The sequence below is a fragment of the Electrona antarctica genome (assembly GCF_951216825.1).
Source record: "Electrona antarctica genome assembly, chromosome: 1".
NCBI lineage: Eukaryota > Metazoa > Chordata > Actinopteri > Myctophiformes > Myctophidae > Electrona > Electrona antarctica.
Genome location: NC_136806.1, coordinates 11,007,697 through 11,034,303, shown reverse-complemented (window position 1 = coordinate 11,034,303; position 26,607 = coordinate 11,007,697). Strand labels below are relative to the sequence as shown.

Sequence of the window (26,607 nt, the reverse complement as noted above, 5' to 3'; positions counted from 1 at the left end):
ATATAGCGCCTTTATCCAAGGCGCTTTACATAGATTGTGCATTACATTCACCCATTCATACACCGATTGCAGCGGAAGCCATGCAAGGTACCAACCAGCACATCGGGAGCAATTTGGGGTTCAGCGTCTTGCCCAAGGACACTTCGACATGTAGACAGGAGGAGCCGGGATTCGAACCGCCGACCCATGGATCATTGGACGACCTGCTCTACCTCCTGAGCCAGTCGCCCCATGGATTAAATAAAGTCAAAGATAGCTATCGGTGCCTGTGATACGGTTTGGTTTTGAGTTTTATATAAATAATGGGTGCGGAACTGATGATTGACGGGCGGGAGGGTGCGGGTTTCGATTGGATGGATGGATTGGAGGATGTAGTGGACAAATTATTATCCAACGACAACAACATTCTTTAGTTTTAGGTCTGAGAGGCTAAATCTCATCAAACGTTGATCTGTGGCTCAAACTCTATGTGGCTGAATGAATAATGGACCTTGATATGAAATGGGTTGAAAACCACTGAGCTATAATACAAATAATTTGCCTTACTGTCAAAACATTTTAGGTGATGTAGTGGAAAAGTGGAACAACCTGTCCAGGGGGTCTTCAGGCTCAGGGATGATGAGCAGTCCATATATGGCGTCCAGGATTTCCCTCATGGTGATTTGGGCGTTGTAGTTACGGTCAAATATATTGTGGCAGATTCGGCCCACGCTGTTGATGTTGCAATGATGTATCTATGCTTAGGTTAAGAACACTTGTGAATTCTGATACCTGCCTACGCACCCGTCTCTGAGCCGACCGGGTGTGCATAATAACTTAAAAATGAAACAAATATATATATTACTTTGAATATAATATCAGTGTGCGTTCATGACTGATGTAATAATGAGGATACACGTGTGACGAAGCGGACCAGAGGAGGTTTCACAGGATAGTCAGGACCAAACTGGCAGTAGAGCTCAAAGACTCCTTTCTCATACGGCGTGTCAGGAGGACCCTCCATGGCCAGCTTCCAGAAGGCTGAAAGGTTTAAAACGAACATTAAAGGTTGACTGCTGAAACTTTTTTTTTTGCTTCAGATCACTTATCACTATGGGGTGGTAGGATTATAGAGCAGATACACCCCTTACCTATATTATCACCAATTATTTTGTATTTGTTTCAGTAGCAATGACTTAAAAATCTGTTTAATTTTGTTCAGGGAAACTTTGACACGTTGGGTGAGCCGGGAGTGGAACCAGTGACCTTCTGATAAAAAAAAGAGCCTCTGGCTTACCAATTCTCAACTCAATAAAATGTATTCTTGTATCCTTGTGGTAGCCAATCCTCGACTACATAACTTATAGTTCCTCGACTACATAACTTCATAGTCCCAACTTGGTTGGACTATGATTCATAGAAGCTTTATCATTGTAATAAACCGTTCTGGACCAGCAATGAGAAAGGTTGTTAAGCTAGGGAAGCAGTCTTTTGGGTCTCGACTCCTGATTCAGCCCAGAGATACGAGCAGGCCAAAACCTGACCTCCAATGAGACAATCCTGTGTACAGCACCTGACAACTCACAAGGGGGAGGCAGAACCTTGCTCAGGATGTTCCCAGTAAGGGTAGAGTAATGTTGACATCTACCACACACACCTATCATTGATCAATATCATTGCAAGAGGAAGTGAACGCATGAACAACTTGCCTGCAGAAGGCAGTGCATAAAATACCCAAAATAATAGTATATTCAATACAGAGTGCATAGATCAATTAATTTAAATTAAATGCAAAATAGTCTTTAACCCATTCTTGGCGGGAACCCCTTTTGGTGTTTTAAACATTATGTTATAATTTAGCTATTGAAAAATAGCAGATCTACAAGCTCATAGCGCGCCACCGAGTGGCGCGCTACGAGCTTGTAGGTCTGCTATTTTTGAAAGATCTTGAAAATATTTATTTCAGAAAACTGGAGGATTTAGAAGATTTTTTTTAAATTTCGAGGTCAGGCCTAAATGGGTTAAACACAATTTTAAACATCATTAAGAACCAAAGCAGTTACTGTACATTACAAACTAAGTTACATGACAGACTACTCGAACCACTTACTCAAGTCTGACTCTGAATCAGAATCTGACGTAGAGCCAGAGCCAGAGTCCGAGTCTGAATCCGTCTCCCAGTCTGGATCTGCCTCTGGATCTGATGGATAGATGTGGAAGAATGGATGGGGATCACAGTGGAGACTCTTCAACTCCTCCAGGATGCGTTTGGTCCGGTCCATGAAACGCCCACTCTTACACTCCTGAATCCTCTTTTTCAGAGCACTAGGAGAAAAATTATAAACCTGTTAAGGACATCACCGCGAGTATGATAGCCTCGACTCGCTATGAAAGTGACGGTGATACTGTAGGTGAAGGTGATAACTTATCACCTAAAACTGGAGTATGCATGAGCCTTAAGCACAGACCCTGCCTCCCTCTGGTTCAGATACAAAACCCCCGTAACTGCAAAACCGCCCACCCAACTTGTAGACCAATCAGTGAACGGGGGGGTGATAGCTCCAGAGTGAAAGGACTCGTCTGATAGTAAAAACAGAGAGATGTGTCGGGGTCCACGGTGATAGCTGATCACTGCGGCGAATGACGTAATGTTGTAGTTCTCTAAGCCTTAAAAAAACTACACCGCGGTGATAAGCTATCACCACAAACTGGAGTATGAATGCAGCTTTAGAATGTAATGGTTGGGAGGGAGAGGGCTGTGCTTTGGGGGAGGTGGCGGGAGGGAGAGGGCTGTGCTTTGGGGGAGGTGGCGGGAGGGAGAGGGCTTTGCTTTGGGGGAGGTGGCGGGAGGGAGAGGGCTGTGCTTTGGGGGAGGTGGCGGGAGGGAGAGGGCTGTGCTTTGGGGGAGGTGGCGGGAGGGAGAGGGCTGTGCTTTGGGGGAGGTGGCGGGAGGGAGAGGGCTGTGCTTTGGGGGAGGTGGCGGGAGGGCGAGGGCTGTGCTTTGGGGGAGGTGGCGGGAGGGAGAGGGCTGTGCTTTGGGGGAGGTGGCGGACACTTGTTTGAATAAGAATAATATACACACAATAGTATAACAGTAGTATTGTATCCGTAAAGTGAATACAGAAGAAAAACCTGCAACACTAATGAAACACACTAATGAAATAAAAGTAATTTGAAATATAGTCAACAAACAAACAATTTAAAAATGTAATCAATATGTAGATCGAATTCTTTGAGGAGATTGCTCCCATTATTTACTTCTCTGTTGTTGTCACTTTGTTCTTCAACTCCTTTGGCAGTGAAGCTTCTGGGAATTCATCATATCCACGACTGGCAAAGAGACTCGTTAAAACCCTCTGTAAATGATAATCAATAGCATCATTAGAATATGAATCGCCACCATGTTCAATCACTTGTACTGACAAATTACCCATGTTTTTCATGCTGAAAAACAGATGCGCAGAATTTTTTGAATGTTCCGAACTGAGCGCTACTGAGCCAAAATGTAATGGTACATTCTAACTTAGACAAGTCCCTATGGCATTTGGTTAAAGCATGCCTTGAGATTAAAAGCCCCCCCCCCCCTCCTATTGCCACCCCCAACCCTGTGTAGTAGTGTAACAAACTTCATTGAGTGTAAATGGATCGAGTTCGTCTTTGGGTTTCCTCATCTCCAGAGAAAGAACCGTCTCAATCTCAAACAGCTTCAGGCCGTCGATGCTCGTCTTTGGTTTGAAACAGCAACCACCTGAAACCACATGCATTCAGATGTGAGATAGGCTCCAAAGATACAGACACAAGTGTTCAAATATTCTGTATTCTAATTATTTTTGCCTCTTTGACAATTTGATAGTAATGCTTTACCTACTGACCACATCAAACAGTACCTGTTGCATTGCTAATTCCATGCAGCATGTTATTCTCCACGTCTCCGAGAAGGATTGCATCCACAATGATTGTGTCGTTTATCAGCTTGGTAGCAACCGGAACTGGATTTCTGTTTGATCTACGGGGCAGACGATCACGTCGTGATTCCCACAATCCCGTCACAGGCAACATTACAATAGATGGAGTAAAATTGCAAACATGACAGTAAATTCACCCTTCATCGGTTCCATCTGTAAGACATATGATGCGAAGTCTGCAATCTGGGAACTTCATCTTGACCTTTTCCAACTCCTTTGCTCCATGGTGAAGGGCATCGTAGAGTCTGGTGCATCCCGTTGCTTCCAGATTGCGAATGTGTTCCTATAAATGTATGACATAAATAATATATATATATATATTTTTTTTAGAAAGATGATTATTCTTTCTCCCAATCTGCTCATTCCCCCCCCCCCCCCCGTGTACTACAGTCCCTATCACTGCTGACTCCCATTGCTGGGCTTGAGGATGTGGACAACCACACGTGGTAAATGGTGCATAGCACCTTTATCCAAGGCGCTTTACATAGATTGTGCATCAATTCACACATTCACACACACATTCATACACCGATGGCGGAAGAAACCATGCAAGGCACTAGCCAGCACATCGGGAGCAATTTGGGGTTCAGTGTCTTGCTCAAGGACACTTCGACACTAACTCTGGGGCAGCCGGGGTTCGAACAGGCAACCTTGCGGTTACCATCCAGCCACTCTACCCCTGAGCCACCGCCGCCCGCACGTGAACACATCTCCTCCATTGCACAATCACCTCATATTTACCAAGCACCCAGAATGGCTGGGCAACGCTGAAGTCGTCTTCGTCTCCCTAATGGGACCAGGTTAAATCTATGAATTAATTGTGATGTAGAATGATGTACCACAACAACAGCATGAGGGGTACAATAGGATAGGAGCCAACCAATCCGCTCGAGGAGGGGAAGACTTTGTCGTTCTTCCGGGTCCTTCAAAAACACCACTGAGCAACTTCCATGGAAGTGAATAGTGGGGGGGGGCGGGGCTGTCGCTCCTCAATCCGTTCTCTAGATAAATTATAGCTCTATGATATTTACAGCAGCAGCTTCACAAGAAGTGCATGAGGGGATCACACTACCTTCCCCAGTTCCCCTCCTAGCTAACTAAACACTAGGAGTCATTGATGCAGTAACAAGCTCACAGTCCCCTACCACAAATTAAACTTTACATTTACAGTGAAAAGTATTTTTGTTTGAAAAGAACACTGCTGGCCTGGGCCGGCTTAGCGGTCCAGGCACCTTGGCTGGTAATCCAGCATGACAGTGTGTCGCAGGTTCGAGTCCCGATCCCGACGAACCTTGCTGAGTGTCTCTCTCTCTCCCCCCCCCCCCCCCCCCCCATCTCTCTACCCGTTTCCTGTCCTGTACAGGACAATCGTTTTTCCACGAGTGCCATAAAAAAGGCAGACATTGCTTGTGTATAGTTTATGAAGAAAATGGGTCATATAAAGACAATAATGGGATGGGAAAATGACCTTGAACTTTTCCAGAGTTTCTGTGAATGTGTGGAGGGTTTTCACTAGAGAGTCGAACTTCACAAGGCCGATCACATGATGGAAATCATAAGCCATGGTCCGTGTGGCAAAGTTATCGAAGAGCTCCTTGACGGCATCGATCCTCTTGATATCCATACTCTCGTAACAGTCCTCGTTCATAGAGGAGCTTCCATCCACCAGTACCTAATGAAAGGGAGATATTATAACCCATTTAGACCCGAGTTAAAAACATTCACTCTGAAAGAATATATATTCAAAGATTTGCGCCACATTTTTACGATTTTTCAAAAATAGCAGACCTACAAGCTCATAGCGCGCCACTCGGTGGCGCGCTATGAGCTTGTAGATCTGCTATTTTTCAATAGCTAAATTATAACATAATGTTTAAAACACCAAAAGGGGTTCCCGCCCAAAATGGGATACAGAACACAGGTTCTACTTATATGAGGAGAAATGTCAAGCATGACAAACAAATTCATAACTTAAGTTTTCTTGTAAATTTGTTTTCAAATTTGCATTATTTAAGGGATAATGTATGGATGCAGCTGGCCATCGGTCTGTTATAGAGTGGATCGGTCGTTATCCAGAAATAACATAATAAATGGCAAATTATGTCTATTTGCCGATTGAGCAATCCCATCTGCAAAGCACCATGGAGTGGAGATCGAACTCATCGAAGTATAAATAAAGTTGAACACAGCTGCTCCTCCCCGCCCCACTCAACTGAAGGTTTTTATATTATCAAGTACTTCCCACTGTAGTCCCTCATGGAAATACTTCTCCCCAAATACAAAAGGATAATTTTATTTTCCATCCTGAATGGCAGCAGGCCTAATATTATTGTTGCATGTAGGCTATGTGCAATAATGCAATTGAAAGTCAAAGTTCATGAATTACGCGATTGACCAATCAGAATCAAGCATTCAACCAAGCCGTGTAATAAACGGTATATGAGTGGCGCTGATGTAGTTAACTCTTATTTCCAAAGACATTTGTTACTTCACCCTGACTCGACTCTTATTATGAAAAAAATAAACATTACCAGAATCGCCTCTTTTGGAGTCCTGCTTGTGACAAATGTATCGTGGTCCCCTCTGCTGTCTCCAATTCTACGTGTACAAGTTGAAAAAGTGTAAACACAGATTCATATCTACATAATTCAACATGTAAATTGAGACTTGCTGGCATGGTAGTACAGTAGTAGATGAATTTCGTTAAATACATCTTATACAAAAACATATTTACAGCAGCAGTTACCTAGTTTCCAACTAGTTTTAGTTACTCAATAGTAATAATCTTAAATGTAACCATAGCAAAAGTAAAGGATACTCACTCTGCGGCCAGTTTTTCGACATCCACAGTTTCGTATTTGCCACTTAGACAACTAAACACCATGATCATCTGAGGGGAACCTTTGTCTTTTCGCACATAAACACCAAGTTCATCTACCGAGGACAAAAAGAAAACATTCATAATCACTCCCTGATAATAAACTCAAATAAACCTTTTAGTGAAACTCAATGTATTCAATTGTGCAAAACAATAAGGTTTGGCAAATTGGAAGTTAGTATTTGGATGGGACATCCAAGCCTTTAATTTTAGAATATGTTTTGCCACAGAAGATTGACTCTCAATGGAAATAGAAATAAAAAAATCTTATCACATTTCAGATAAAATCTCAGTACATTTGAATCATGTAAACTGCTACAAAAGGCTGGTGTTATGATTTGTATAAATCGATGATGTTGCACTGTGTTAATGCCCTCATGCCATACAGTACAACAACCTCTTGATGTGAAAATAGGTTAGTTACCTTCACTAAGGAGAACAAGTAGAGGTCCATCCATTCCTATATTCTTCAAATGTAGTGGTGGAGTCACCATCAGATGAGGGAATTCCTTCAGTCCTTCGGCCATACTGTCAACTGTCTTCTCAATATTAATCTGAAAACTTGAATTCATTAACAGTTACTAGTAGAGATGTCCCGATACTGTATCGGAAAAGTATCGGTATCGGCCCTTATTTGTCATATCGGGTCATATCGGTATCGGTGAATATGCCAGTCTAACCACCGATCCGACACAGGGGGGTAAGGGGTTGACACTATGGCAGGTAAATAAAATGTTGGAGCATGTGCAGTTTGCTTTCCGAGTTGCCCAAACTGCAAGTGCACATTTGAGTGAGGAGTCTGTTATAAACACAACACGAGATATATAGCTAGATAGCTACGTATAAACACAACACGAGACATATAGCTAGATAGCTATAAACACAACACTGGTATCGGTATTCGCTATCGGCTAACACAGAAATTGTGGTATCGGGATCGGAAACGAATCGGGACATCCCTAGTTACTAGGAATGGAGGGGAACTGGAACCATGCAGTAAAATGTATTAAGACTATAAAATCCATTCAGTTTTTATGTCAAATAACATTTGTCTTGGTCAAAGGATGTCATTCATGTGACTTCATAAGAACATCACACCTGAGGAACCACTGTATTGCATCAAACTACAATAGCACATCATTTCTTTCTCTGGATAAGACTGGCTCCTAAATGCACAAGTTATGTTTTTTATGTACCCTGCCCCTAGAGTTTGATTCCATTAGTAAAGCCACTGTAAACAATAAATAAAAACAGAATGATACACATACTGTACTGTACAATTTCTTCATAAATAATAACATTGTATACAGTATAGAACACATAATATAGCATATATATACACAGTACATACTTTTGACCCGGCGCACAGCCGTGATTAATCCAAAGATTATAGCCTTTGATGAATGGAGGCAGACTGAGCAAGATCTTCTCAATGTCTGTTGCTCTTTTTAGGGACGTTGCTTGCAGGTTCCTCTCAGTGCAGTTTGGAAATTTCTCTCCATCTGAACACAAAATAGAGATTGCACTGAGATTAAACTAATGGCAAGCGAGAATGTTGCTGACAAACCTACTAAGAACTTTTATTTTTTCCAAAATGTTTGTCATACCTGTTAAATGTGTTCTGCTTACAAAATTTCTTTATTGGCATTTTGGGAACAGATATTCCCTTTGTTGGTATGAATGGACGGATTTTGTAAGTGAAAGTATGTAGGAGTAGTTTGGCGCCAAACTTTTGATAATATAGATATATCTTCACAATTATCCCCTAGCCAGGGGGCGGCAATTATGGTTCTGCCCGTTTCCACCTTCCGTCTGTGAATCTGAACGTTTGTGAGCAGACTAATCTCAGGCACCTATGGACCGATCGATATATAACTTTGCGAATGAACAACCTCCACAACTTGTCAAATGGTGCCACTACAAGAGGTTGTATTAAATAGAAATTTCACAAAATACCTTTCGTTTATGGGTAGGTTTCCTTCAAAACCTAGCTATATTTTTTGAAAAATGACAGCTAGCCACCCACTTAGAGTAAAGCCCCTTTCTGCCATTTAGAGTTTCTTCAAAACACATTTTGCTGCTACTACTCCTCCTACAGAACTCGCAAATCAATGTACACAATCTCTGGAGTCATGAGTCATGTGACAATGACTACCAAACAAGGCTTTGATACTTCATACCGTTTGCCTGTAATTGCCTTAAAAATGTGGTCTATTTCTTACCAAAATGCCATATGAAGCGAACGCAACATTCAATCACATAAAATCGCCATAGATCGTTATAGAGTTGCATTTACCTTTGATTTTCTGGAGAACATATGATCTTTCAAAGACACCTGGCACTCCAGGCACTCTGACTGGGTCACTGAAACGTACGTCTTCATGTGATCTAAGATCCATTGGTGCGTAGTTCTCAAATTGAGATGTTTCTTTCTGCCATAACAGGGTTTTAAGAAAAATGTATATGTATATTATGAGGGCCAATTTGCATTTTAACTTTATTGGGGTATAATGTGTTGGATAAATAATTTACCCGAATGTTATTGAAAGTAATTACAAGCCCCGTGTAATAGCTCTGACATACTATACTGTATAAGTACAATAAATACGATTATTCAGGGGGTTACAATTCACTAGGTTAATAGAAATACTGCCAAATATGAACACACCTCTGCTTCAGCGAAAATATAGGCCCAGCAGTATCTGGAGTTTTCAAAGACATCAAGGTCCTCGATTATCTTTTCACCTCTTTTTTCCCCCAGTCTAGGCAAAAGTTCTCTAAAGAGTGCGTACAAGCCTTCAACGATGGAAATCTAAAAAGGAGAGTAAATCAATTCCGCAAGATAATGAAAGCAGAGAATCACTATAAATGAATGATTCCAGTCAAGACATTAAGAGCCCTACATGTAAAAGACCAGAGAATCAATCAATCATTTAACATTGCAGGATAATACCACACCTTCTGAGTCCTCGTCACAGAACAGGCCTCATTCCTGCAGAGTAACTGGTACAAGCTTTGGGCTAGAGGGTTGCATCCAGTGAGCCTTCGTATGTATGCAACCACTTTCTTGAATCGATCAGCTGAAGTTTTCCTTCTCTAAAATAGGTTTTATAAAATCAGTGTCTGTGGCAAAACTCTACTATGACAGAATGATAAAATGTGGGCCTAGATTATTCTGTAAAACCAACATAAGAAACTCAAAAGAAAAGAAAAAGCAAAGAGACATCACATGCAAGTCTTCAAATCACAAACATGCCACATCTGCACTTAAAAGTTCACACTTTCACATTGATTCAAATAGTAAAGATTATTGAAACAGATTAACGGAAACTATATTTACTATCTAGTAATACTTGTTTATCCATGTTTTCGTTTTTTAAAGGAATATTGATAAATGTATGCTTTATGCGAGTCAGCTACGCGAGGCTAAGACAAGACATCCAATTTAGCCTAGATCTAATAGTGCAGCTTTACTTTTATTTTTTAAACACATTTTAGGAATGACCCGATGTTAATCTAATGGCAAAGAAAAACTTCAAGAGATGAATAAGAAAATGATTTAAAAAGGACAAAATCTACATAGTAACAGTAATCTTACAATTGCATAAAGTGAGGAGAAGAAGACACTCATTCCTTTCTGTGTTTGTTGGACTGATGGTACAACATCATTGATGAAGACTACATCATTGTCGAAGAATGCTTTGTCGCCTGGAGCCTTTTCACAAAATGAGGACAAAGTAAAGTACACTGTCGACTCCTCAGAAACACCACAACGTTGCAGTGTCTGCCCACTGGTATGCTCACTGGAAGAAAAGGAAAAAAAAGTATATAGTAGTGATGAGATTTATGTCCAATTATAAAATCACACAATGTGGTTGGTTGATAGCCCTGATGTATAAGGCACTTCACAGGGTGCATATTTTTCCACCAGTATGGATGTTCTACTCTGGGATCGGTTGTTGTGTTCATGATATATACAATGTACAGTATGCATCAGCAGATAAACAACCATGACATTGGCAAACATTTTTGTATTCGGTTCTGCACATTCAAAGGAAATGCTTCAGACGTTTTGAATAAAAGATAATACCTAAAATTATGTATTGCTTTATGGCAATGATTTTTAAATTACCTGTAATGGAGAACATGTTCTGGGATTGCACTTTCATTTGCAAGCTTCAGTCTCAAGGTGTTGATTGTGTCAGTTGCCAAGTCCACTTTGACTTCAAAGTTTCCCTATGGAGAAATGTGGTGGGTTAAAACAAACATTAATTGGATTTGAGAAACAATGATGTTTTAGACCAGGGTGGATTGAGAAAGTATCAGTTCAGAAAGTAACGTTGTTAAACAGAGTGGAATTTGTATTAGTCACGTCATCATCTTGATCATTCATTCAGCTCACCCTCAGCATAATGTGACATCGAACAGTATCTTCTCCCAAGACATCTGGAGCTTGTTGACTTTGCATTGCAGGGACTTGCTTCAGGTTCTCCACTGGTGTAAATATGGCATACAATTCTGCTCCATTTTCGATGTGTCGGTCTCTTAAAGACCCTGTAGATTATGCAGTAAATAAACCAGGCAGGGTATCCGTGAAGCCTGATTCATACTACCATGGCTCAACACAAAAATAGCAGACCGGTCAATAGACTAAACAGACCAGACCACTGGTATTATCTTTTTAGCCTTTTGGGTTTACTACATACAGTGATAATACACCGTAGAATGTGAGATTATGTAGTTCTTACATGTGTTGAAGAAAGGGTCATCAGTCAATGGCATTCCATCAACTGTGTATAGGCAGACACCTTTCGAATTCCCAACGTTTTCCAGGTAGCAGATCCTTAACATCAGATCTTCAACTGTGTTTTGTGCAGGGTCCATATCTACAGGCAGAAGTTAACCTCAATGTAACCATGGTGACTTGAGGACATTTCCACAACAAATATACTCATTGTAACAAAGTGCTCATTGCTCAAAGACATAGTATATCAAGGTCTCATAGTTAAGCCAGACAACGTAAAAACATTGGGAGAGAAATACAGAATAAGTGGTGAAAAATATGAACATGTTTATTTTTCCTATGAAAATCTGTTTACTTAAATATTATTTATCTAATGAATGTTTTTAGTTTCCGTTTGTGCTCCACTGGTTAACACCATTTACGTGGATAACTGCCATCTACAGGCAGATCTACAAGCTCATAGCGCGGCACCGAGTGCCACGCTACGAGCTTGTAGATCTGCTATTTTTGAAAAATCGTGAAAATGTGGTGCAAATCTTTGAATATATATTCTTTCAGAGCGAACGTTTTTAACTCAAATCTTTGCTTCTGGGGGGTCCCTGGAACAACATATTTTCAGATGGGGTCAGCGGCCAATTACATATATTTTTGGGGGTCCTTGACATGAAAAGGTTGCGCACCACTATGCTCCACAAGAAACAGGTGCGGTTGCGCACCACAAGAAACAGGTTTTTTAGAAAACTGGAGGATTTAGAAGCGTCCTCAGGTATAAATGGGTTAAAAGATAGGCCTCTTCTATGATTGATTTACTCACCCCTGATGCATTTCGGTTCAGGACAATGAGGGTATCTGTACTGAATGCAAAATGGCTCCATTGATTTTTCTACATTTGACGATTTGTTCACCGGGGCTCTGAATGTTTCAATTTCGTCTTTCATTTTCGAAAAACGATTTTTCTCCACTTGGGTAAAGCCTGGAAATGGGATAAAAAAAAGTGAATAAAAAGGAAATTACTTTTCTGATATGCATTTGTTTCACTGTGATGAGGGAGTAGGCATGCATGTAGCCTAGCCGCAAGCAACTCTTACTTAGATCCCATTATGAATATCTGGAAACTAGAGTTGCAATACCAACCATTGACAGGTAAGGTAAGGTAAATGTATTTATAAAGCACCTTTCAAAACAAATGTTACAAGGTGCTTGTTTGGTTTATTATGGGTGTGCGAGATTTGTGCTCATAATGAGAAATTATATATTGGGTCAGATTGATTGGAGATTAAGAAGCTGCTCTAGGGTGAGAGAGCGCAGGTCCCCACATTCCATTCCACATTCCATTGGGGGTTTTACGGCCCTTCTCCTGTTGTAGGACAGGCCATTATTGACTCCTCTTCACAGGGAGAGTCAACTCAGCATAGAACATACAATAATTGAAGTAACCTATCTTTAATCCCTTTCAATTGTGTAAATGTGTTCTAAATAACCTATTATATATTGGGTTGGTAAAAAGCCTAAATGATAAATACCTGTAATAGTCTGACAGTTTAATCTAACCTAAAGTCAGATCTCCACACTGTCCTCTCACAGAGAGGGCAGAAGGGATGCATGGGTCAGTGGCATATGATTGGCTGAAAGTGTAGCATGAAGGTGGGACTTCAGTCAGGGCCCACTGTGACTATTCTGTATGGCACAAAGTGAGTTAGATTCACCAATTACCATCGAACGTGAACATGTCTAGGCAGAGACCAGCGGTAATGTATTTGCTATATATTATGTGCTATAAATAGATGTTTGTGCATTATTCATAATCGATGTAATATGATGTTTAGATTGTAACCAGTGTTCTCTCTGTGTTCTTGTCATCCCGATCATTGATCAATCATCATCTGATTAACGATAAGGTAGAATTAAAACCACATGATTACACTTAATGTACACTTAATTAATGTACCATTAATGTACTGAACTAAGTCTGAGAAACAACTATGACAAGCTAAACTGTACCATAATCTGGGAGATTAGAGTGTTTAAATGATAGTAAACAGAGTTAGGATAGAACCACAGACCAATAGGACCTGTAATCCAGATTCCGGGGTTACTGTGTTCATCTTGAGTTGGGGGGAAGTGTGAACAGAACGTGTGAATGTATGATTGTACGTGTTTAATTAATATGAATTAATAAAAACCCTATAAAATACACGTTTGAGTTCATCAAATATAAGCTATCATTGGGAGCATTTGGTTCAACTGTGCGTGTTAGTCCTTTAACTCTGCCTAGTACCAGGGCTGGTCGGAGCCTCGGCCCAACAACGCCAAATAACCGAACAGTGCTGTACAATAAAATCAAATAAAACAAGAGCATCACATAGATCAACAATAAAATGACACAAAACAATAGTACAATGCATTAGAGAAGAGCAGTGAATAAAATACCTATAAATACACAGTACATAATGTAGACAAAATTACGAACCAAAATGCTTACAAAACAAGTGGGTTTTTAGCAGCTTTTTAAAGTTTACATCCAAACAGAAAAGTCATATCAGATTGTATAGACAACATTGCAGCTGTACGGAAAGCTTGAATTATCATCTATCGGCAAAGTTTTTGTTTCATAAAAATCCCCCAGACATGTTATACTTTGTCAAGACATTCTGTGCAGGTGATTATAAGTGCCGTGATGTACATAGGTTTTCAATGTAATGAGTCCCGGTATGCAGGGATGGTCTTTTAGATGAGTCCCAGGGACATTTTATGAGTCCCACTTCAACCACGTTAGGACTCAGCATTTAACTCCCATTTCATTTTATATGGTTATATTCATGTAGAAAACAGAAGAAGAAATGATTATTATAACTAAAGCTAGCAAAATAAACTAGAAAAAAAAACAGTACAGTAGTACAGTAGTGCATCCTGTGGATGCAGAGGTCGTTTTTATTGCGTCCCTTAACTATAAACTGTGTTTTGGGATGCAAAATGCACCCTATTTTAATCTCTGTAAGTGTTGGGAGTTTGTAAGCGTCCGTTGGAAATCGATCAGCGGCCCTGCATTCTAGCCTGGCTAATAAGCCAGAGTGATATTAGTCTGGCTTATTAGCCAGGCTACCTGCATTCCACCCCTTTCGAAATAGCACATATTGCTGGAGGCAGCAGGACGTTGCGTTGTTGAAAATGAGCACTTCCACACTCCAACAATCGGACTGCAAGGAGTAGCTCATAACATGTCCAGACTCCAGGTCATTAATATGTCCATATACACGGACAAACATGTCGGTGGCAAATTTTAGATTCCATTTACAGTACACACCATTATTATAATATTCTTATTTTGATCATAAGACCCAATTACTGAATGTCAAGTCTCCAGGTTTTCTTCAAAATATGAATGGCTATCTATGGCACATTATGAGACCAACCGTTTTAGATTATTATTCATTGACTATATGTGTGTGAGTGCATGGGACCCGGATGGAAACAAGACCGCAAGGTCTTTCTTCGGAAATCCCTTTGGACCAACAAAAAAAATGCCTAGCTGTACATTGTGCTGTTTGCATTTCTTTCTTATTGTCTAATAAAATATTCAATCAATCAATCAATCAATAAATCAACTAGTAGTACTATGTGGTTCTCAAATGTTTTATTTAATGACCCCCATAAATGGGTCCACTCCATCTGGTTCCATTTGTACTCTTTCAGAGTTACAGACCTGTTATGGTCCTACAGGCTACCCTGAACAGGTCTATGGAGGAGTTTTAGGAAACAAAAACATTGCAGATATAAAGAGGATAATTCAAGCTTTCCATACAGCTGCAATGCTGGTGAGTTTGTATGTTTGAACATAGCACTATTTCAAATATGAACTGCTAGTAGTTGAGATTTATTATTTGCCACTTGGTGGCAGCATTAAGTATACCAGTTTCGCAGTAATAAGGGAAAATTAGCTAAATGTGAGGCAAATCTGCAAAAAAAATGCTTACCACTAGCTTTCTTCACAAATGTGTTCATAAAGGTTTATACTATCACAGAAAAAAATGTTCCAACCCAACTCTTTGTGACAGCTGCTGAAAGTTGGGGTACCCATTAACATCCAATATAAGGATGTTTCCCAAGGGAGTTGGGTTGGAACAAATGTATATGTGATTGTAGATTATGAACACATTTGTGAAGAAAGCTAGTGGTAAGCTTTTTTTTTTTGCAGATTTGCCACACATTTAGCTAATTTTATCTAACTACAGGCTAGTTACAGAAAATGCTGTGGACAAAAAATATGTGTTTGTTGAAATGGCTTATTTGTACAATAGGTATTAGTAACGTGCTGTTATGTTGTCAATTTACTATAGATAGATGGATGACCAAAATCACAATTGGAATTGGGTTTAGCTAGTTAATGCTTACATGAGCTACCATTAAATCCATATAATCTCTTACCCATGCTGTTCACGTCTTCATCTGTAACACCATCAATGAAATCTCTCTCATCTTTCACACCGAACTGAATGAATTGATTGTAGTAAGACTCCAGCCTATGCTTTTCCAGTAGGTTGTAGATTATTGTACCCATCTGAAGAAAATGATAAACAATCCGTTATTTGTGTCAGCCTTTGGATGAAGACCATCAATCATGCATTTTTATCGAATCTTCTGAGTGTCAACTGCCATAATCACGACAGTAAATAAACGTAAACAAGTTGACTTGGCCTCCTCTATAGCATTATAACGTGGTCAAATAACTGAGAAATGAACATGAATTATAGTTTCATAACAGACTCACCTTGCTCTGGGCCTGCTCCGCCATCCTATTCCTGACAAAACTTTAACTTTCAGTTCCCTGTAAACCTCTTCATGTGGTGGATGCCACTGCCATGGATCCGGTGGGTGGAGCTGTTTACCAGCACATTTCGGTGGGATTGAATTGAGGGGAAATTAAATGTGCTGAGACTTGAGACCAAGAAAATATGAATAATGTGGTTTGTTTTGTTTGTATGGGACGAGGATAGGGCGATAGGGGATCACACTGGTTTTCCTCCGATTCCGAGGTGCAAATGGTTGCCTGGTGACGCGAGGTTTAGTCACAGCTGGCCTGAGTCAAACTAATTTGAGCAGTGGTTTTCAACCAGTGGTCCGGGGACCACCAGTGGCACTTGAGGGGGTTCCAGGTGGTCCCCATGCTAAATGATGGAAAGTAGGCTACAGTACTGTAAGTTAACTTAATGGTAACCAAATGAGCCCTTCTAGATCTTTAACTCTTGAGAGTGTAAAATATGAAACGTTCATTTTCTTTAGAAAAGAGTTAAATTATTGTTAAACATCTGCATTACTTAATTTACAAGAAGTCTGCACAATTGGAGAATGTAAAATAATTGTTATATTGATCAACGTTTGCCTGTTATATCTCTGCTATGGTACCAACATAACATCAATACACCATGGAATTGTGGACAAAATCTTATCCAACAATAACAACATATTCTTTATAGTTTTGGGTCTGAGAGGCTAGAGGCGTGACTAGGCAGTATTGCACCGGTCCACCTCGGGTCACCAGACTTTGGGTCCAGTCAAGCCACACTAGAGGAGCACTTAATTCGCCCATTTTCTAGTATTTCTTCATGTAATTGGCACTTGCACATTATACGATGGCACAACTCTAGTTGTTTTGCATCACATAGGGTCAGCTGAAGGGTCAGCTGGAGCCACCATTCAAGGATGTGTCACCCCATATATACTCTAAGGTCACCCCCTACCCTACCCAGTACATTACAATTTACAATTTAGGCATTTAGCAGACGCTCTTAATCCAGAGCGATTTACATTAAGCAATAACAAAAGCATGGCATACATCACATATATAACTAGAAAAAGTGCCCTTCTGGGCACAGGTCTCCACCAGGAGGATAGGATTGTGTGTGATGTTTGGCAAAATGTTTAGGAGTAATATAAACGTGTGTGTGTGTGTGTGTGTGTGTGTGTGTGTGTGTGTGTGTGTGTGTGTGTGTGTGAGTGTGTGTGTGTGTGTGTGTGTGACGCGACTTGGCCTGTTGTAGCGCCACCATGAGGCTGATTTGAAAACTGTCAAGTGGCATTTCTTCCTCAGCCTAGTAGTGGGAATAGGCATGCACAGTTTCACCGCAATCGGACGCTGCGTTGCGGAGTTGTGGCGATTTGTACAAAACGGGCTACTCCTGAAAACTTTAGAAGCCAATCGTAGCCAATCAGGATGGATAATTATGCGAAATCAAACAAATCACATGATCACATGACTATGGAGAGCATGTGTACCGATTTGCGTGAAATTTGGATAAAATCTGAAGGAGTAATATTAGAAAATGTGTTTTACATATGTCGGCCTCCTGGTGGCGCTATAAAGAGCAGATGTGAAAAATTCCAGGCAAAGGTTTTTACTTGGCCTCTAGGGAGTGTGCATACATGGTTTTACACAGATCGGTGCAGTTATAGGTAAAAACACAAATCGGGCAGTTATAGCGCCACCATGAGGCTGAGTTGAAAATATTCAAGTGGCATTTCTTCCTCGACCTAGTGGGAATGTGCGTGCAAAATTTCACGGAAATCACACCATGTGTTCATGATTTGCAGCATTTTGTTTGAAACGGAGCACTCCTTCGAACTTTGGAAGCCAATCTTAGCCAATCAGGATGGAGTCTGAAAAATCTGAAAGACCCGTTTCGTTGAATGGCTCTAGAGAGACTGTGTACCAATTTGCGTAATGTTTGGACAAAATCTGTAGGTGTACTGTCAAAACATTTGTTTTGCACAAAGCGGCCTCCTGGTGGCGCTATAACAGGCCAATGTGAAAACTTTGGGGCAGAGGTTCAGCTCTGGCATTCAGGGAGTGTGTGTGCAGAGTATGGCTGCGATCAAGCCAACGGTGCCAGAGATTAGCTGTTCACAGACGGACGGACGGACGGACACACGGACACACGGACACACACACGGACGGACGGACGGAGTGCAAAACATACTCTCTCCCCATGCCTTCGGCTTGGTGGAGACAAAAAGTAGTTATCATGAATCATGCGTAAACTAAGAACGTAACAGTGGAGTATCTATGTAAACTATACATACTAAACAGACTACATAAAGTGCAATTCTAGAGCTGTCTATGTAACAAGCTATAAGTCTGTTTAAAATACTATCTAAGTCTACATAATGTGCTATCTAAGGGGCTAGGCTAGGGCAAGTGCTACGGGCCATGGTGGAGTCTGAAGAGGTGGGTTTTCAGACTACGGCGGAAGATTGGGAGTGAGGCTGCAGTTCTGACTGTGATGGGAAGTGCATTCCATAGTTTTGGAGCCAGAAGGGAGAAGAGTTTGGGACGTGTGGAGCGTTGTCCCGGCGTTTTTAGTGAAGGTACCTCCAGCTTCCCTGCGTTGGCTGATCTGAGTGCGCGGGAGGGTTTGTAGGGTACGATCATACTTGTGAGATATGGGGGGGCCATGCCTTTGGTTGCTTTGAATGCCAGCATCAGAGTTTTGTATTCTGTGCGGGCAGCGACCGGGAGCCAATGGAGGGAGCGGAGAAGGGGTAGGGTATAGGCAGTGGCTGAATGGGGAGGTATATCACCACTACCCCCTACCGCTGCCCCTCCTTGTGTTGTTGAACCCCAAACTCTGTCCCAAACCAGTAGTTTGATTTCTCTGCCTCCTCTGTCAGCTCCTTGATAGCCCTATGCAGGTTTGCCTGATCTACCCACTCAATCAATCTTTATTTGTCACATACATATTTAAAAAAAGTAGTGTCTTTAAAATGCAGTGAAATGTATGTAGGTCAGCCCCACAGAAGTGAGCAGTAAAACAGGACAAGAGGACTAAAAGCTAAAAATAACATCTACCATTTAACCCATTTTGACCTGAGATCAGATTCTAAAAATGTCTTCTACATCCTGACAGTTTTCTGAAAAAGCTATGTTTCTATGTCAGTCGTTCTTCGATTTTTCAAAAATAGCGGACCTACAAGCTCGTAGCGCGCCACTCGGTGGCGCGCTATGAGCTTGTAGATCTGCTGTTTTTCAATAGCTAAAGCATAACATAATGCTAACACCAAAAGGGGTTCCCGCCCAGAATGGGTTGCACTTCCAAACCTAAAAACAACAAAAAAATTAAAAACAACAATAATAATGTCCATAGAGGTATTTGTGTCATGTTGTTGTGATCCGGGTCTTGGCTGGGTCTGGGTGCTACACTGGCATTGCCTTAATTCTTCCAGATGAAGACCCCTCTTGGCAGCTGTGGACCACATCACAACATCTGGGCTTATCCTTGTCTGTGTGATCTCTGTTGGGAAGACTAGCTGCTTGCCCAGATCAACTCTCATCTCCCATCACTTTCCAGGAGCAAGCAGATCTGTTGTTTTTCCCTAGCCCCATATTATGTGCCCTCTCCTTACGCTCTCGGAGCTACAGAATGAGCGTAGTGCTGAGGGAACATACTGGGGCTAGTTTTTTCGCCTGCTACGGACTTCTGCCGGGCCGGGTATCTCCTGGTCTGAGTCGAAGGGAATCTGACTTACAGCCAGTGGTGGGGTTAAAGTACTCAAATGTTTTACTTAAGTAAAAGTATAAATACTGCAATGTAGATGTACTCCGTTACAAGTAGAAGTCCTGTATTAAAAATGTACTCAAGTACAAAAGTATCGGCATCAAAATGTACTTAAAGTACCAAAAGTGAAAGTACTCATTATGCAGAATGTCCTGTTTTACAAGTTTTCAAATGTGAAGAAATCTCTTGAAAATAGCAGATCTACAAGCTCACAATCGGCTATATTAACCTCCCTGTAGGGACATAGTGACCCTGTGACCTATTCAGCTAAGGAGAATATGTGAGGTATGCATTGTATTGTCAGCTCTGTTAATAACTGACCTGTAATATTACTGATGGCGGGGACCAGCTGGCACATGGCCCAGCGATGTGATTTGTGTGTGTGAGTGAGTGTGGTTTACTTCCAACATGAACGTAGCCATTTCAATTCAAACCTTATAGTCTATAGGGACCAATCCTCGCCCTCTGCAGTATGACATCATAAATGGCTGTAGGGTTCAGGCCGTAGGTCAGGCCAATGTCATCATGACGACAAGTATGAATCTTGCACTCTGGAAATTGTCCGTTATTTTAACAAGTCAAATGAATCGGGAACAGAAAGCAGGCCTGTAGCTGAGGGGATGTGTATGACCTTACAGAGAGAATTGGTATTTATTGTCAGTGGATTTACCCCCAGATTGATGTGTATTTTGGCCGCATTTGAAATAAAGGGGTTTGTGTTAAAGACGTGCAAGATTCAAAAACATTCAAATTTTCCAAAATGTTTGGAAACTAGCCACACGCTCACAATGTATATAAAGAGAGTTTGTGGATCTTATATTTTCAAATAAGGATTATAAGGTTAGTCATTAAACAGATTTTGATGCTATACATTCATTTAGCTGTGGAACCCCTAGAACCCAATGGTAAAGATGTCAGCTCAACCGGGTTCAAATCCAGGATAGTAGAGGAAGTGGTGTAAGGTCTTATATAGACTGATCAGCTGTGGTCTGACGTAATGAAATCACACCCGTGTGAACTGGGTGACCATAGCAACCATGCTCATTTTTTGGTACGAACAGACAGAGACAAACTAACAAAGCCAGTTGTAGGAGTGGTTTACACCACTCAAAAATACATAGTTTTAAGACTAAGATTTAGCAATGCTCAAATTGCCTGGCTTTGTTCTTCATACAAATGTCAGGCTATGACATCATTGAGACGTCTGTGTGCACATTTAACAATAACATGTTGCAAATTTGCAATGCATCTGTGACTCTTAGAGCCCCAACCACATCAGAGGGTCACCATGCAACTCCTGGGAACATGAAACTCAACCATTATTCCCAATGGCAGTTGCAAGGAGTTGCATTTGTGGTTTGTTATTTTCCAAGGAGTTGCATTGGTGTAGTTTGTTTTGTTGCAAGGAGTTGCAGCTGGGCCTTACAGTCAGGGCCGATTCATATTTTCATGTCATAAGTGAAAGTGATTCATAGTTGCCCTGGAGGAGATGACAAAACATATGAAGCCAACAAGAGCCCCCCCTACTGGTTGTATATAATACTACTATAGCCAGCTCAGGGCTATACAGTACATAGCATCTTCTTCGATACAGGGATATTCACGGACCGAGGCCGATAGATATAATAGCATGTACATAGTAACATTCCTGAATGGGTTAAACCAAGAACAAGAAAGCCATATGGGAACATTATTACAGGTAAACATTAGTAGATGAACATACCCCACCTGTCAGATATTTGGACTTTGTACATTGAATTGCCCTAGGAATAAATTCATTGCTTTTTGAGTGGTGCAACCACTCCAAGGAACAGCAATGTTCCAACAGGGGGCACTGTTGCACCACTCACTTCAGAGAGGTCTGATATCCCACAACAAATTCACTTGACATAAAATAAATAAAAAAGGTACACTACTAAAAGGTACTGTAGTGGTTTCTTTTTTAATCAAAAGATTTGGTACATGTCTTCTTCAGAAAGAACGATGCATGCCAACTCAACACTACTGAAAACATTTAGATCAAAGAACCACACAGGAGCTTTCAAATATAATTTCACACAAACAAAAGAATAATGGTATAATCAGCATTGAACAGGTCTGAAAATGATTGGACATTTAACCAAATCCACAATTGAAGGAACCAAATAATTCAAATACAAAGCAAACCCAATACAATAATAATTGTACAACAGAGTATAACAGTGCAAACGCATTTTACATACAGTTGGAGGCCATCGATATTGTCCTTTTCTTTTTGCTGAGGTTTGCGTGATCTGCGCAAAAGGACAGTTAACCCATTTTGGGCGGGAACCCCTTTTGGTGTTTTAAACATTATGTTATAATTTAGCTATTGAAAAATAGCAGATCTACAAGCTCATAGCGCGCCACCGAGTGGCGCGCTACGAGCTTGTAGGTCTGCTATTTTTGAAAAATAGGTGAAAATATTTATTTGAGAAAACTGGAGGATTTAGAAGGATTTTTTTTTTTACAATTTTGAGGTCAGGACTAAATGGGTCAAATGATAAGGGACAATATCAGTGGCACCCAACTGTACATACATGCATCATAAAAGGGTAAACATGTACTGTAGTAAGAATGAGAGACAGGCATGCTTGCGTAACACCGTCAGCACTTGCTCTTCAAAAAAGGGCTCGTAATTACATGCAGCTTTACCCCATTATGATCGATAGCACAATAACAAAAAAACATTTGTGGTTTGTTCCCCAGTCCTGTACTTTGGGGTAGCCGCCCTAACCTCTGCCAGTGCTGGGCATTATCATGGGCAAATCCCATGTGTCATACACGTGAGCCATGACAATAACAGGCACATTGGGTTTTCTTTTTTTTTACTGAAAAAGGTATACAGGTTAATTACAACAATCCAAAACAGTGCTAAAGCCACGAGGTGTATCCAGCAGACAAATGAGTGGTTGGTTGAGACACTGGACAATGTGGCGTGTTTAAAATCAAGGACTTGGATGACAGAGGAACCAGGACACAACAGTCCAAAGAAGACTCCAGCCTCCCAAAACGTCACATGGTAATGAGGCCAAATGTCATTGCCGTTGGGTGGAATGGAAACCTTGTATGGCCATACTTTTCAGGCAATGTAAAAATCCAATGGATCCAACATTCTTATTTAGTCACAAAAAAAAATAAACACACACTTAAAACACCTTTAAACACTACTTTTGTGCGACACTGTTGCACAAATATAAATAAGTAGGACATACATTTACAATAAAACGTTACTGTATGGATGTCCATACCTTATACATGCTGTATGGACATGCAAGGTTTCTTTGGGCTGGACGGTGGTGGTCATCAAGTGCTTCAAGAAGCACACCACTGGTCGGCTTCAGCCATGTTTCCCTCGTTTAGGTTTAACAATATGCAAGACATGCATAAAGCATTCATCCCCCATCCGCTGACCCACTGATAAAACAACCAACACACCTCATAGCTTTAGAATGCATGTTTTGTTGGGTTATTGTAAGTTACATATTATCCTTCTACTTGCACAAAGCTTCATCAGGCGGCGATAGTTTGGCATCTTTTTGGATTTGTTTGAAACTTCATTCCCTTTTTAAATGATTTGAATGAGTCATAACACTTATATCAATTACTCAATTACTCTTTAACAGCTCAACAATAAGAACACAGACACAGACAATAAGAGACATCAATGAACTGGACAGCGCCAAAGAATGAACGACCTGCAGGTACAAACATACCTAAACATTGAGGTGAGATTATGCCACATATCTCTACTACTCGTGGATATAATGTTATTAAAATGGAATTATTTTAAACTGCTGAATGTCATATCGTGTGACAATTTCAAATCAAGAAACTCAACATGTTAACATGTACAAAGGGCCTAATGATGGCTCACCTGGATATCTGTAACGTCAGGTACATGACCCAGGTTAGGGGCCAAACATCTTACGCTTAACCCCAAAAACATCTCTGCCCAAGTAAATGTACCATGAAACAACAGACAATGAACAAATATTTGCCTCCAATCCTGTTCTAAACAAGTGGTTCCTTGATTTGATTTGAACGGTATTCCTTCACCATTCGCTTCATGTCTCGGTCTGGTCTGAGGTCAGTGAGTCCGAGGGGGTGCTTCACACCGAAATGAGGATCATGCTCTGACCTGAAACAGTGTTCAGTCATTGTGAGAATACATGACTTGGACTTGTTTCAGTCAGCAGGTCAAAACAACATGTGGTGATATTCAGGGTTGGATTTGCTGAGGGTGGGAGAGGTTGATGTCCCCCCCCCCATTGCTGGTTAGACAGCAGACTGAATGAAATGCATGCATTTCCTTTTTGGAAATCTAGAATGCGATATTTAGGTTTGATAATAATCACATTTGTTTGGATTCTAAAATAGCAGATCTACAAGCTCAATGCATCATAACATGTTGTGATGTTATACATAGATTGGGTATTTTTGTTATTTGTTAAACAAAGTATATATATATATATACACTGTAGGGTAAGTGGTAGGCATGTAACCATACACTCAACTCACGATACGATACGTATCACGATATGAGGTTCACGATACGATTTTTCACGATATTTTCAACACAATTATTTTCCAGACAAATGACAGAAAAATCTTTTTTTTTAATGATTTATCTTCCCCCCAAGCTTTTTTCACAATTTTTATTTAACTACATTGCAAAAGTAGCATTACTTTTCATGTAAAATTACTCTGTAAAAAAATAAACATGTTTAAACCTAGCTCGAGTTAACATTTCTTCTTTTCTTTGATGGCATCTTAGGATAGATGTAGACCTATTTGACAGTGCAGAAACATAATTGCCTTCCTTGATGTATTAATGAGCATCAATAACGACCATCACCTGTGTCACAGACACATACAGCTCCCCTCTGCAGGCCTCTACTACTGAAAGTGACTGCATGGAGTCTGTCTCATTTCTCTCCAAAAGCACGTGAATATGATGGAATATGATTACAGCTCACATTTAATATCACACACACTAGCCCCTCTAAAAAAAAAATATATATATATATATATATATATATATATATATATATATATATATATTTCTTTTTTTTTTTGGAAAATCGATATACATTTTTAATAAATCGATACTTATCGTCGGGATATAATATCGATATATCGTTACATGCCTAGTAAGTGGTACTGTACTGTATGTCCCCTCTATTTCTTCTACAAATTGAACCCTGGTGATATAGTATGCACAGTATGGAGAAATGTGATTAACTCACGTTTTGAGATGATTCTCGATGGCCTTGCGCTCGTACACCGTTCCATGGTTTGTTTTAACAGGGTCAACAAACATCCTCTTGGTCAGTGGACACATCAGATGTTGGGGTGGAGCACCAGGAGCTTGACCCACCAGTTTCTATAAACGAATACGAGAACAGAAAGAAATCAAAATGTGCAACCAATTGGTCATTTTAACCCATTTTGACCTGAGATCACATTCTAAAAATGTCTGTTTTAAAATGACAGTTTTCTGAAAAAGCTATGTTTCTATGTCAGTCGTTCTTCGATCTTTCAAAAATAGCAGACCTACAAGCTCGTAACGCGCCACTCGGTGGCACGCTATGAGCTTGTAGATCTGCTATTTTTCAATAGCTAAAGCATAACATAATGCTTCCCACCCAAAATGGGTTAAAAAGGCAAGTTGCTCAGTGACCTACAGCGCAATGAAAGTTATTAATGGAAATAACTCCTCACCTTCTCCATGTCTTCGATTGAGGTCGCTGCATTTTTTTCGGTGTTGTCCTTGGCTGCTTGATTGTACCGATCACGGCTGGTCAAGAAGTCCTCCGCCAAAATGCTTCCAAAAGATACATATTCATGTTACATGCCTTATTAAAATTAATATAGTTTTTTATAAAGCATTGAGTTTCCATTTAAGTCCTTTTTATGTAAAGCACTGTCAAATGAAATGTGCTATACCAGTGGTCCGGGGACCACCCGTGGTCCTTGAGGGGGCTCCAGGTGGTCCCTAGCTAAAAATGGAGTTGGTAAACAAATGGACCCTTATAGATCTTTATTTGAGAGCATAAAATGAAACCAAATGGACCCTTGTGGGTCCACCACATCAATACAGCATGTAATTGTGGAAAAAATCTTATCCAACGACGACAAAATATTCTTTCGTTTTGAGTCGGAGAGGCTAAATGTCATCAAATCGTGGGTCCGTGGCTCCAACGCCGAATCAAAGCCTTAAAAACAACCTGTCCAGGGGGTCTTCAGGCTCAGGGATGATGAGCAGTCCATACATGGCATCCAGGATTTCTCTCATGGTGATTTGGGCGTTGTAGTTACGGTCAAATATATTGTGGCAAATTCGGCCCACGCTGTTGATGTTGCAGTGATGTATCTATGCTTATGTTAAGAAAGTTTAATTTGAATTGCTACAAGTTCTGTTACATCGTTTTCAATATTGTAAGCCTTTGTCATAATGCTATCAACTTTAAC

At 40.6% G+C, this 26,607-nt stretch overlaps 2 protein-coding genes across 2 annotated transcripts; both read right to left on the bottom strand.

Annotated features, from left to right (window-relative positions):
* Positions 1-548: 548 nt before the first annotated feature.
* On the bottom strand, positions 549-16,525 carry LOC306913141 (uncharacterized protein; the record flags this gene model as incomplete). Its single annotated transcript, XM_079489697.1, has 22 exons — positions 16,335-16,525; positions 15,992-16,124; positions 12,381-12,539; positions 11,571-11,708; positions 11,225-11,376; positions 10,955-11,058; positions 10,421-10,625; positions 9,781-9,918; positions 9,491-9,634; positions 9,119-9,254; positions 8,174-8,324; positions 7,247-7,383; positions 6,767-6,878; positions 6,476-6,542; positions 5,413-5,616; positions 4,082-4,227; positions 3,867-3,985; positions 3,606-3,727; positions 3,238-3,335; positions 2,090-2,304; positions 896-1,020; positions 549-734 (listed from the first exon to the last, which is right to left on the bottom strand). Exons 1-22 carry the CDS (start codon positions 16,356-16,358, stop codon positions 549-551), a joined length of 3,015 nt encoding a protein of 1,004 aa, XP_079345823.1. The 5' UTR covers positions 16,359-16,525.
* Positions 16,526-23,948: 7,423 nt separating this feature from the next.
* LOC306924553 (WD repeat, SAM and U-box domain-containing protein 1-like) lies at positions 23,949-26,503 on the bottom strand. Its single transcript, XM_079503113.1, has 4 exons — positions 26,364-26,503; positions 25,858-25,960; positions 25,383-25,519; positions 23,949-24,274 (listed from the first exon to the last, which is right to left on the bottom strand). Exons 1-4 carry the CDS (start codon positions 26,429-26,431, stop codon positions 24,148-24,150), a joined length of 435 nt encoding a protein of 144 aa, XP_079359239.1. The 5' UTR covers positions 26,432-26,503; the 3' UTR covers positions 23,949-24,147.
* Positions 26,504-26,607: the final 104 nt, after the last annotated feature.